Below are 13098 nucleotides of genomic sequence, written 5' to 3'. Positions count from 1 at the left end.
AGTACCTAGCAGTAACAAAGTTGATTGGGGGGCCTTATTAAATCTGTTGACACGTCCTGCTGAGCTCTATTCTGTCAAAAATACTTTCAACTCCATGGGACGTGTTCTTTGAGTTTTCACCAGAAGAATCAACAAAATGGCTACCTTTAATCACCCAAGACCTGCCGATTCAGATTGACCAATTATAATTTCTACCCCCTGCCACCGGCACTACCCGTGCTCAGCTGTCCATTGTGCCTCATTGGCTAGGTATCTATGCTCTCCCACAGAGTAGCCCAGTGCTGAGGAAGGCAGTATCTCTTTGAGTTCCTTCCTGGCTGAGGCACTACAGCACACAGGCAAAGCCTTCAGAGCAGCTCTAGTGTCAGCCTGAGGACGGGGCCAACTGATTCAACAGAACAATATCTAGCTATCTAACACTAGCTTCAGATTACAGCATGTTTCCCCTGACCGGGCGGAAATGCTGGATTTACAGCCTCCATTAATGCAGCTGGGCATGGTGTGTGGGAGGGACCTGCTTCTTCTGGACTTAAATGGAGGCCTTAATGGGTTCCGAGTGGAGGAAATAAATATGGGTTCACGAATCTAATGTGTGTGAGTCATGCAAGGAGTGAGTAAGGCAGTGTCTTTGGAGGCTGTGTGTCTGTGGGGAGGAGGACAGGGGAGATAGAGGTCCATTAGAAGAGGTTTTAAAGTTCACCCCCTGGATGAATGAGTTGACAAAAAAACGATTACTTTAATTAAATGTAATTGGTATGATGTGTTTTTTGATATTTTATTTATATTTGACATACGATTGTATTTACGTGGCTATGAAACAATTGCTCACGTTGGGAGCAAGGTAAGAAGTGATTTGTAAGGCTAGAATATTTTCCTCATACCAGACATCCCAGCTTGACAAAATGCATCATTTCTTCCAATACCTATACTGTTTTCATTATTCAATAAATAACACAACAGATACAAGAATAACATTATGTAAGGGGAAATATAACCTACCACATAAAAACATTTGGATGCATATTTTAGAGCATTTATATTGAACAGATAAAACATGTAAATGGTAAAAAATGTAAATGTTAAGGTGGATGAAAAGTTAAAGTATAACTTTTTGTAAACATCAAAAAGTAAACATGAAGCTACATTTACTCTGTCTTTTTTTCCCCATTCAGAGTAAATGCATCAGCATCCTCACACCACACAGTACATTAGGTTGGCAGAAAAAGTAGCTGGCATAGAGTGCCTTCCCTCTCAGCTGTCCGGCATCAGGGCCCCTCCCCTCTGGCCCAGTAGACTGACAGCCCTGCTCCTTCAGCAGCTCTGTCATCACCATTGGTAATGTTGGGTAAAAGGCCATTTGTGGCGGTCTCCTTACCATCTTTGGCTGTGTCAGCAATCCCTTCTCTGCCCAGCCCTGTAGCTGTGGGAGTTCTGCCTGACGCCACTGTGTCTCTGTCGATCCCTAGGAGGTGTCAGGGTCAAGATTTAACATGCTTGTTCTTCTACAGAGGCCTTACGGTCACCAGCCACACTAAAACACACAGGTAGGTAGGGGTTGATTATTCTAGAGGAATACTGCTTATTGAGACTGTTTGGAAACAGGCATAATTCAGATAGGGGACAATTACTGTAATGTTGGTGTTGAGTATGAAGTGGTTGACTTAGGGAGAGGAGGGTGGAGCTGACATGGGAACTACGGTTCCCTCTGTAGTGGTAATGATGTGGGTATCCCTCTCACTCCTGGGGAGTAAAAAAGGCCCTTGACAAAGACAGCTCCTCAAATGAGCCACGGGCTGCAGGCAGCAGCAGGCAACAGCAGGCAGCAGCTGAGGACATAACGCCGGTAGGTAAAACAGCCCATTTAGGAGGAGAGGAGAGGACTTTGAGGCTGACCTCTGGCTTCATTTACTCTCTCAGAAAGTGGGATGAGAAGGTAGAGGAATGCATCAGGAGGTATCCAGTCAGGGCAGGGTGGTGGAGGAGACACTTCATCCTCTAGGAGGATGTTACTGTTGCCCATACATCTTAACAACCTTAATAAGGATATATAATTGGGTTCTAAATGGACTGTCAGCTGGAGAGGGGAATGGAGAGGGGAATGGAGAGAGGGGAATGGAGAGAGGGGAATGGAGAGAGGGGAAATGGGGAGAGGGGAATGGAGAGGGGAATGGAGAGAGGGGAATGGAGAGAGGGGAATGGAGAGAGGGGAAATGGGGAGAGGGGAATGGAGAGGGGAATGGAGAGAGGGGAATGGAGAGAGGGGAATGATGAGATGGGAATGGAGAGAGGGGAAATGGGGAGAGGGGATTGGGGAGAGGGGAATGGGGAGAGGGGAATGGGGAGAGGGGAAATGGGGAGAGGGGAATGGAGAGAGGGGAATGGAGAGAGGGGAATGGAGAGAGGGGAAATGGGGAGAGGGGAATGGAAAGAGTGGAATGGGGAGATGGAATGAAGAGAGGGGAATGGGGAGAGGGGAATGGAGAGAGGGGAAATGGGGAGAGGGGAATGGAAAGAGTGGAATGGGGAGATGAAATGAAGAGAGGGGAATGGGGAGAGGGGAATGTAGAGAGGGGAAATGGGGAGAGGGGAATGTAGAGAGGGGAAATGGGGAGAGGGGAATGGAAAGAGTGGAATGGGGAGATGGAATGAAGAGAGGGGAATGGGGAGAGGGGAATGGGGAGATGGAATGAAGAGAGGGGAATGGGGAGAGGGGAATGTAGAGAGGGGAATGGGGAGAGGGGAATGCGGAGAGGGGAATGGAGAGAGGGGAATGCGGAGAGGGGAATGGAGAGAGGGGAAATGGAGAGAGGGGAAATGGGGAGAGGGGAATGGGGAGAGGGGAAATGGGGAGATGGGAAATGGAGAGAGGGGAAATGGGGAGAGGGGAATGGGGAGAGGGGAATGGAAAGAGTGGAATGAGGAGATGGAATGAAGAGAGGGGAATGGGGAGAGGGGAATGGAGAGAGGGGAAATGGGGAGAGGGGAATGGAAAGAGTGGAATGGGGAGATGAAATGAAGATAGGGGAATGGGGAGAGGGGAATGTAGAGAGGGGAAATGGGGAGAGGGGAATGTAGAGAGGGGAAATGGGGAGAGGGGAATGGAAAGAGTGGAATGGGGAGATGGAATGAAGAGAGGGGAATGGGGAGAGGGGAATGGAGAGAGGGGAAATGGGGAGAGGGGAATGGAAAGAGTGGAATGGGGAGATGAAATGAAGAGAGGGGAATGGGGAGAGGGGAATGTAGAGAGGGGAAATGGGGAGAGGGGAATGTAGAGAGGGGAAATGGGGAGAGGGGAATGGAAAGAGTGGAATGGGGAGATGGAATGAAGAGAGGGGAATGGGGAGAGGGGAATGGAGAGAGGGGAATGGAGAGAGGGGAATGGGGAGATGGAATAAAGAGAGGGGAATGGGGAGAGGGGAATGTAGAGAGGGGAATGGGGAGAGGGGAATGGGGAGAGGGGAATGGAGAGAGGGGAAATGGAGAGAGGGGAAATGGGGAGAGGGGAATGGGGAGAGGGGAAATGGGGAGACGGGAAATGGAGAGAGGGGAAATGGGGAGAGGGGAATGGGGAGAGGGGAATGGAGAGAGGGGAATGGGGAGATGGAATGGAGAGAGGGAAATGGGGAGAGGGAAATGGGGAGAGGGGAATGGAGAGAGGGGAATGGGGAGATGGAATGGAGAGGGGAATGGGGAGATGGAATGGAGAGATGGGAATGGGGAGAGGGAATGGAGAGAGGGGAAATGGGGAGAGGGGATTGGGGAGAGGGGAATGGGGAGAGGGGAATGGGGAGAGGGGAAATGGGGAGAGGGGAATGGAGAGAGGGGAATGGAGAGAGGGGAATGGAGAGGGGAATGGAGAGAGGGGAATGGAGAGAGGGGAATGGAGAGAGGGGAAATGGGGAGAGTGGAATGGAAAGAGTGGAATGGGGAGATGGAATGAAGAGAGGGGAATGGGGAGAGGGGAAATGGAGAGAGGGGAAATGGGGAGAGGGGAATGGAAAGAGTGGAATGGGGAGATGGAATGAAGAGAGGGGAATGGGGAGAGGGGAATGTAGAGAGGGGAAATTGGGAGAGGGGAATGGGGAAAGGGGAATGGAGAGAGGGGAAATTGAGAGAGGGGAAATGGGGAGAGGGGAATGGGGAGAGGGGAAATGGGGAGACGGGAAATGGAGAGAGGGGAAATGGGGAGAGGGGAATGGGGAGAGGGGAATGGAGAGAGGGGAATGGGGAGATGGAATGGAGAGAGGGAAATGGGGAGAGGGAAATGGGGAGAGGGGAATGGAGAGAGGGGAATGGGGAGATGGAATGGAGAGGGGAATGGGGAGATGGGAATGGGGAGAGGGAATGGAGAGAGGGGAATAAGGATAGGGGAATAAGGATAGGGGAATGGGGAGAGGGGAATGGGGAGAGGGGAATGGAGAGGGAAATTGAGAGGGGGGAATGGAGAGAGGGGAAATGAGAGAGGGAAATGGGGAATGGAGAGAGAGGAATGAGGAGAGGGAAATGGAGAGAGGGCAGCTTGTGTCTGCTGACAGGTCGGTGTGTGTTTGGATGTTTGGGTTGATAATTTGAGGAATATAAATTGAGCCAATTCATTATGGGTACCTTCCCTTTACCAGACGCCACCTCAGTTTTAGTTTAGGTGAAGACCGAAGGTTATAACAACAAAGTCTTACAGCTTTAGAATATAAAGAAAACACACTGTATTACACATTATTCATCTATTGGGGGATTAATACTTATGTTAATATGCATTTTTGATGTATATTTTTCTAATCATTTTTCAATTTACAGTGATTCATAGGGAACAACAATCTGCCTGGGTCAACCAGAACCACCATATGCACAGGCTTTGTCATAGAGAATACAGGTATATAACACAGACAACTATTGTATCTAATAGAACCAGCAAGGCTGGACAGAGCATCAGACAGATGCCCCTAAGGCTTGGTTACCCAGTGACAATGATAGGTCCCCCAATATGGTGGACCAACGTCCATTTTAAAGGACGTTTTTTTAGAAACATCATTTAAACATTTGAAAGCTAACCTGGAAAAAGAGATGTTAGACAGGTGAAACATCAAAAGCATTTTTCACCCCATCTGTTATGGTTAGCTTTACATAGGCTAGTCTGAAAAGGAATGGTTTGCCGAAGCAAGCATAATATGCAGCATGTTCAAATGAGGTACCAAAATGTGGTGAAAAGCAGCAAGCAGGTGTAGGACTAAACATTAGCTATGGTTAAGGTGACATTTCAGCAACCAATGTACTGCCCACTGTACTGTGGGGTTGTGGGTAGTATTGCAGCAAAAGGGTAGTTTGTGTTCCTTTGTATTTGCATACTGTAGCTTCAATATTACTAACTCTACGCAAACAAAGATATCAATTCTAAATCAAATTTCCAAGCAAGTATAAACTTATCGAAATATTGAAATATTTTGGAGGAGATGAGATAAACTGGTATGGTAGCTAGAATCTACATACTTTTGTTTTATAACCAGTACCTTAACAGATGTGCAGGCAAGTGTATCAGTACCAGCCTTTAATAACGATTCTCTCCCTCTTTCTAAGTCTCTCTGCCTCTCTCCAGTATGAACACACACACACACACACACACACACACACACACACACACACACACACACACACACACACACACACACACACACACACACACACACACACACACACACACACACACACACACACTCCCTGATAACATCTCAAATAATATTTGAATAAAGGGACAGTGCAATTATGTTTAAAAAAACCATAGAGATGAGAAAATCGCTCATGGGTACAATTTCAATTATTCAGAGAATACATTTCGGTTGTGCGCAGCAGTCATTAGACAGACTTATTGTATAATCAATATTCTCTGTAGTGTGCCATAAATATTTGACACCCTGTAAGCGTTCCCTCCTTCCTTGAACTCCTGAGGTTAGCGGTGTGTGTCTGGTATGGCAGTCATGTAGGACATGCCATAACTGCCTGCAGAGAGGACATTATCTCCCTCCGCAGCCTGCATCCTCTAGCAAATCTCACATGACCAGACGCCTCTCCTATGCCACGGTGACACCGTAAAAACTGCCGCTTTGCTGCCAGCCAGAACTCCCTGCCCAAACGAGCTTAGACAATCAATTTCCCGTGGCTTTGCTGGGATGGATGCAGAGACGAGACACTGCAGTTTATCACAATGCGGCAGTAGTATCATTTAACTGATAGCGCCTGACACAAAATGGAGGTCAGATGGATGGTTGTTTGTGATTTCAATGTCTCGCCACATCCCAGTATTCTGTGCTCTGCCGGTACAGAGGATGATCTGATGACCCCAACAGGATATTATACACTGAATCCTCAGACTATCGGTAAAATGATCCTTTCAGATTTCCTGTTTACTGGGAAATATTCAATCATGAAACATGGAATGAAATCCAATCTGTCAGCTAAATGTTTTAAATAAATGGGTTGTTCATAGTACAGTATTCTGTAAACCTGTCCTCTAACAAGTACATTCTAATACAGTGGACGGACATAGAGTGTCCTCCATCCATTGAAATGGTAATTGCATGGCTCCAAGGAGAGGGTAGGTCACAAACCCAACCCTGTAAACCACAGCATGCCCCAACTCCCTCAAAGTGTTTCAGAGTAAGAGGGTACTTGAGTTATACATACAGACAAAGGGATTTATACGATTGTTGTATATTAGCTCCTGGTCAGTGAAGTTCCCTCCATGCTATCGATACGTTATTTTTCCATCTTTTTCTGGTTGCCTCTCCACCTCCATCAGACACATCTTGACTTCACCACATCCTGCAAGTCAGACGGAAGCTAGGCTGGATCAATCAGGAAAGTAATCTGGGACACCTCGCCCGCCTGCCTCCATCAACATCGATCCGCATCTACTTTGCCAAATAGATTTTTTTCTCTTCTTCTCTGTGTGACTCAGAATAATACATGCTGTATGCACGGAATTTTTCATTTAACTGCTTGACTTTTTCCCTTTATGACGTCCACTGTTTCATAGGATCGATGGAACCTTCCCAGAACCCCCAGCATGCCTCAACCCCCTCAAAGTGCACTCCATGCTTCCTAGGGTCAAAGGTCAGGAGATGAGAAGGCAGCCCGTCACTTTTAATTGCAGATGCGGAGGTGAGCCTCAACATCCAGCTCTTTAAATATCTACTCTTATCTCAGACTACTTTGGAGACATCAGTCCTACATTTGGATGAATTCCCTATTTTATTGTCCAACTGTAGATTCTTATATAAATCCCAGAATATATCCTCAAAACAAACGTAAACTATTCACTGGTTATACAATAAATATGTTGTGAGTGTATCCAAGGTCTGCTTTCTTGAAGGTCATAGCCTGACATTCTTTAACCGTGGGCTAAATCTCAGATAGACAGCTATCCTCGTCTCTGTCTGTGCAACTCCACTTCTTCTGGAAGCACCACGTGCAGCAAATGGACTCCTCACGCTAACTCACTGGCTGATGAAGCTTTCTGCTAGCACCTTAAATCACCCTCTCCTTCTCCCAACTCTGATGATAATGGAAAATACAATGTATCTTTTTTATTTTTTATTTTAAAGCCAATGCTAAAGCAGAAGTAAATGTCAGCCAGACTATGTTCAGGAAACGTACCATTTTAAACAAAATACCACCTAATAACCACTAGAAGGGAAAAGTTGGTAGAGCCTGAAACTTTTTCTTACACAACTGAATTGTAATTAGGCCTGAATTCGATCAAAATGTAATCTAGCTTCTCTGTAGTGCACTTTTTTCTTGATTGTTTTCATGGTATTGGAGTAGTAAACTGTCTTAGTCAAGAAAAGGACCGTCGGGACCTACAGACTGCAGTCCCCTGCCACAGCCAAACCCAGGGTGGACTAAAGCCATTTGTACATTGGCTAAATCCCAACTCTGCACCAATGCATGGAAGCAGGAAATTGGTGAGCATCTTGATTCTGAGATGACACTTCAATTTATGTGGCTTCACTGACCTGTGCTATCCTTCCCCTCCCCTGCAGTAGTGTGAAAATTCCTGGCCACCTGGCAGCTTGGCCATACCCTGTACCTAGAACCCTGCATGTTTGGCCCCAGCCCTGGGACCAGGGGACTTTGGAGGTCCTGTCCATGAGCCAGCAAGGGGACAGACGATGTGATCTCTGCAGGCTGCCAAAGGCCTGCTGGAACTGAACACAGTGGTCCACTCAGAGGGCCTCACAGCCTCATCACTGACTAAACATCAATACTACATGCAGCGGACTAATCATGCTGCTCATATGAATGATCCCTTAATAGGTTATTAAGTCTTCACGACAGATTATGTGATTTCATTTCAAATAGTTTAACTGAAGCAGATAGTAACTCGGAACACATATTCTAGAGAGAGAGAGAAAATGAGAGATTCTGTCAGTCTGTATCACCCCATGTCATCTTACCCCAGTCCTAAGGCTGATTCCCAATGACAGGGCCAATACACTGTCACCCCTCACAGCACACACGCACGGCACTCTATCACTCCTATATCCGTGATTGGACCCTCATCTACACGAGTGGGATACTTCTGAATTAAGGTGACATTGCCTTTGGAGGACAAGGAAAGCTACCTTTGACTACAGTGCAATGCAACCTTGGTTTGTATTAGTTTGCATTTCAAGCGAAACCCCATTTTATTCTTGAGGTTGTTTTTAGCCAGTGTAGAAGCCATGTTCCACTGCATCAGCACCAGGTGTCGTGAGGACGTAGCTGGCAGGCAGCCATGTTCCTGATCAAGCATCCTCTCATTTCCTTGCTAACTAAGTAAGGTCTAAAATAGAAATAATATGTAAAAACCCCATTCTAGTCGTAATTAAATATTTAAATGTTTTAGTTCAAATTAGAACAAACTAATGTACTTGGGACTCTAGTTCGTCAAACCTTTGAGCATGCCTAAAGACCTTTCCTTGATTGTACTTTTAATTAATGCCGATTTGAAGCTAGGATGAGTCATATTTGCTCAGATAAAACAGGTATTTAAAGATGCACAAATAGCCTGTAGGTAAAAGACCAGAAAAGAAGCTGCAGCAGGGCAAAGCCTGGTCACACACACACACACACACACACACGCACGCACGCACGCACGCACACACACACACACGCACACACACACACACACACAAGGCCCAGCTTGAGCAGAGCAAGACTCCTCCTAATCTAATCTAATCACTGCCGCTGATCTCTTTATAACCTTTATTTAACTAGGCAAGTCAGTTAAGAACAAATTCTTATGTTACAATGACAGCCTACACCAGCCAAACCTTCCCCTAACGCAGACGACACTGGGCCAATTGTGCGCCGCCCTGTGGAACTCCGAACCACGGCCAGTTGTAATACAGCCCAGGATCAAACCAGGGTCTGTAGTGACACCTCTAGCACTGAGATTCAGTGCCTTAGACCGCTGCGCCACTCTGCTTTCCCATCCGCTGCTTCTCAGGATGCCTGCCTGTGTGTGTCTCCAATGACCAGAATGTGAGACATTTAGAGACCGTTGAGACAGTTAATACATACTTTTTTTGAAGAGCAGGAGAGACATCGGATTCATTATAATATCCTTGTATGACAGTATAATGTACATTTCTGTATTAGTATCCATTATTTTATGGATCTATCTATAGTGCAAGCTCTATTATGCATCTAAACAGTAGTATTCCACTAAAACTGGTGTATCTGTGAAACTAACCCTCTAATTATTAGTAATACTAACTTGGAGCACATTAGAAAATTGGAAACAGATTGAAATATTTTAGGTCCAATAAAAATCGACTCTGTGTAGATTGGAAAAGGGTTTGATCATAAATTAGCTTCTGCTGCAGCAAGAAGACAAAAAGCCTAAATGTATACTCACAGCTACAAGATTACCCCTCCTGCATATCAACTAAACCATAAAATGTGGCATGCATTCAAAATAGAAGATTAATCTCCTTCTGCCGTGGTACAGTGTAATTGAAAATGCCCACAGGAGACTATCTATGTTAATATAGTATGTGCAATGGAAAATTCTGAAACATAATTTTTTTTCTCAATAGCATGCCGGGGAGACATGTATTTGGAAGATAGTAGATCACATCTATCTCTCCGGATCTCAACTTGCCGCTTCTATTTATTGCTTCCAATGTTTATCTGTCTTTATAGATATCTGCAGTACAATTCCTATTTCCATCTAGTTTGAGGAGAACATGTTACAGTTGATATGAAGGGAATAGGCATATACAGGATGAATCCCTTTCCTAAATGTCTGCTCTACTGGCGGTGATCAAATCTCCCTCCTGCTTGCCTCAGCTGTTGACGGAGATAGTAACATAAAGGTATGAGCCATATTCCTATTCATTCTTGAATACCTTTAGGTAGTAAAGCTCTCCACATGTCCTTAATAGGGAGTTAAGGAAGCTACTGGCAGTTCCACAGTCATGACCCCTTGTCAGTGGGTGCTCTGTCCTCTACTGGTCTGTTGAAAGGATGACCTTGAAACATCCTTTAACATCACAGTACGAGGCCACTTTACTTGGCAACGTTGAACAATGAGACAGAGCAACTGCTAGAGACACCAAGCCTGCTGCTGCTTCTTTCTTTTCTCCTTTTCCTGGGATGCAAAATGTAGATCAGAGGAGTGTGCAGTTTGTGCACAGTCTCAGGAGGAACTGCCACTCAAACCCAAATGTCTGTATGAATACCAAAACACACGGAATACAGAGGAGGATGAAGAAAGAGAACTGTAGAAATAAGGAAGTCGGGGTTCTACTTCCATCTTTGAATGAACCGAGATGTAGATAGGATATATGAATATATATTCCCTGATTTTCCTTTAGAATATTTACTCAGAAAAGCAGGAGCAAAAAAACAAGAACATGACCCCGTGTTTGCTACCGGGTTGTGTGCGCTAAGAATTTGCAGCTGATTATTGTCTGTCTGTGGCAATTTGAATTTCCGCCAAAGGAATTAGGCTTGTATTATTAAAGCATTTCCCCTCACAGCTGAATTCCTTCGCCTCTGTGGAAGCCTATTACATTTTTTAAGAAACCGTTTTCTTGATATTCATGTATGTTTAGTCTTCAAACAAAAGGCATTTTTAAGAACGAAGCCATATAATTGAGACAATGGTTCAGAGCGGCTTATTCAAATAGGCATTAGCTCATTACTTCTGGCTGTTTTGGGTATAGGCTGAGGTATGTTGAAGAGGAGTAAATACATTCACTAGAAAAATGTTTGTGTGTTCTTTGCTTTTACATTAGTATTATTAATAACGCCAAAACATTTATAGGGACACATTTATTTCACTGCTTTCAAACTCATAGTATTATCAATAAAACAAACTGCTTTTTTAAATCAATTATACACAAGCCACATTTATGGCACAAGTTGGAAGTAGAAATGCAAATCTACTTTACAAAGCTAATTTTCTACTTGCATATGTGACTTATGTGCTTTAAATCTCACTCCAACTGACTTATTATAGATCCCCTTCAGGGCGTAAATCATCTAAATATGCAATTATCCAACAACCGTCACTTTGATTCAGATACTCCCATGTTAGTGACTACGCCTGACCAGAAGCAGGCAGGCAGCAGATAGATAGCATGAGACGATTGAGTGGACACAAACATGAGCGTGTCATTTCAGCTGGGAGTTGCATGTGAATGTCCATCTACAGCTGTGACTAATTACCCACGCTGCTCAGGGACTGGAGACTCAGTCCAAGTCCTCTCCCAGAGGCACCTCAGCATGTCAACAGCAACAACACCATACCATCTCACACAAAACATTGGAGAGCTGCAGGGCGTTTATGGGTGATTTGTCCACATCTGGCTATTCAACGTTTCTACGGTATGATTCAGTTGCTATGTAGGGCGAGGCATGGGGTCAGTTATATTACTGTAATTAATGGTTAGATGCCTCTATGATAGGCATGGTACTGAACATTGATATCATGTATTGACTACAGATGGGTAGAAAGAAACTGCCCTGTGGAGTAACGGAGAAGTATTCCACTGTCCGTTTCAGTCAGCCTCACTCCTCTCTTAATTTGACAAATAGTAACCTTTTACTGCAGTGGGCTAACTCATGGTCACACAGAGTGTTTATTGGTAGTCTTAAACAGCCCACTTTGAAACAAAAGTATACACCTCACACACACAGTTATGGGCTTAAAAAAAGAAGACTCCTGTACCATGTCGGATATAGAGTTGAAATGTATTCAATTTTGAGTTTGCATCCAAATATTACACTTAATATACATCACAGAAGACTGAAACATAACCAATTGACAAAGAAACACCGGCAATTCGGCTGTTGTTTTAAAATAATGTTGATTAACTATGATATTATGAAAAATATGAATAACATACCACCCATGAGGCCACTAGAGGGCGATTTGGTCCTTTGACTGCAGAAAAGGGGTCTGGCTTTAATTTGCAATGTCCATCTACATCTGTACACTTGTCAGTTTTACTGGATCTTAGCTCTATGAACAACTGCATCAGCAAAGCATAGGAGAAAAGAAATACATGAACTAGCAGACAGCCATGACAAAACAGATATTGGAAATGGTTTAGCAGTTTGTTATTTACTGTTTATCATGTAACTATCATGTAATCCTTTCAAATATTTGTTTTACACATGTAACAATGGTAACCATTATATTTAATACCTGATTGGATAGATGGAAACAGCACTCAGCGAGTTGAACTTTGCCTGTTCATGTTTAATTGTCGTACAGTATTCTCAAGAGCACAGATTCTAAGGCGGAGCAAGAGAAGCTAATTTAATCACCACAAATCATCTTCACTGTTGTTCGGCTGACCCTCTACAAGCTTTAATACTCTTCTAACACCCACACGTATATTTCCTTCAACCATGACTTGATTAAGGTATAAATCATTATTTCTTCCAGGTGGACCTTGCCTCGCCTTGATCCTATCTTTGACTGAACTTGAGGCAATACAGGTCAGTTTTATAATGACTTCTCTTCACAACAATGGACACCTAACCAAAGAGAACACAACCTGATTTTATAAAATATTCTTTACCCTCTCTCTCACTCAGAATCTGAGAGCC

General features: G+C 44.4%; 1 protein-coding gene across 5 annotated transcripts in view; it reads right to left on the bottom strand.

Moving 5' to 3' along the window:
* Nucleotides 1-13098, bottom strand: part of LOC139406614 (ELAV-like protein 4) — an 85463-nt gene that overhangs the window by 50434 nt on the left and 21931 nt on the right. For 4 of the 5 annotated variants that reach the window (XM_071149393.1, XM_071149389.1, XM_071149390.1 and 1 more), the window contains exon 2: nt 1376-1462. The exons of the other annotated variant lie outside the window; for it this stretch is intronic. In XM_071149393.1, coding sequence (XP_071005494.1) covers nt 1376-1378 — 3 coding nt within the window. In that variant the 5' untranslated portion in view covers nt 1379-1462. The remainder of the gene's footprint in view (nt 1-1375; nt 1463-13098) is intronic. 5 annotated transcript variants of the gene reach the window in all.

This window comes from Oncorhynchus clarkii, chromosome 4 (assembly GCF_045791955.1).
Source record: "Oncorhynchus clarkii lewisi isolate Uvic-CL-2024 chromosome 4, UVic_Ocla_1.0, whole genome shotgun sequence".
In the NCBI taxonomy this organism is placed as follows: domain Eukaryota; kingdom Metazoa; phylum Chordata; class Actinopteri; order Salmoniformes; family Salmonidae; genus Oncorhynchus; species Oncorhynchus clarkii.
Note: the sequence above shows the minus strand (reverse complement) of the source record. Positions and strands in the feature narration are given on the sequence as shown.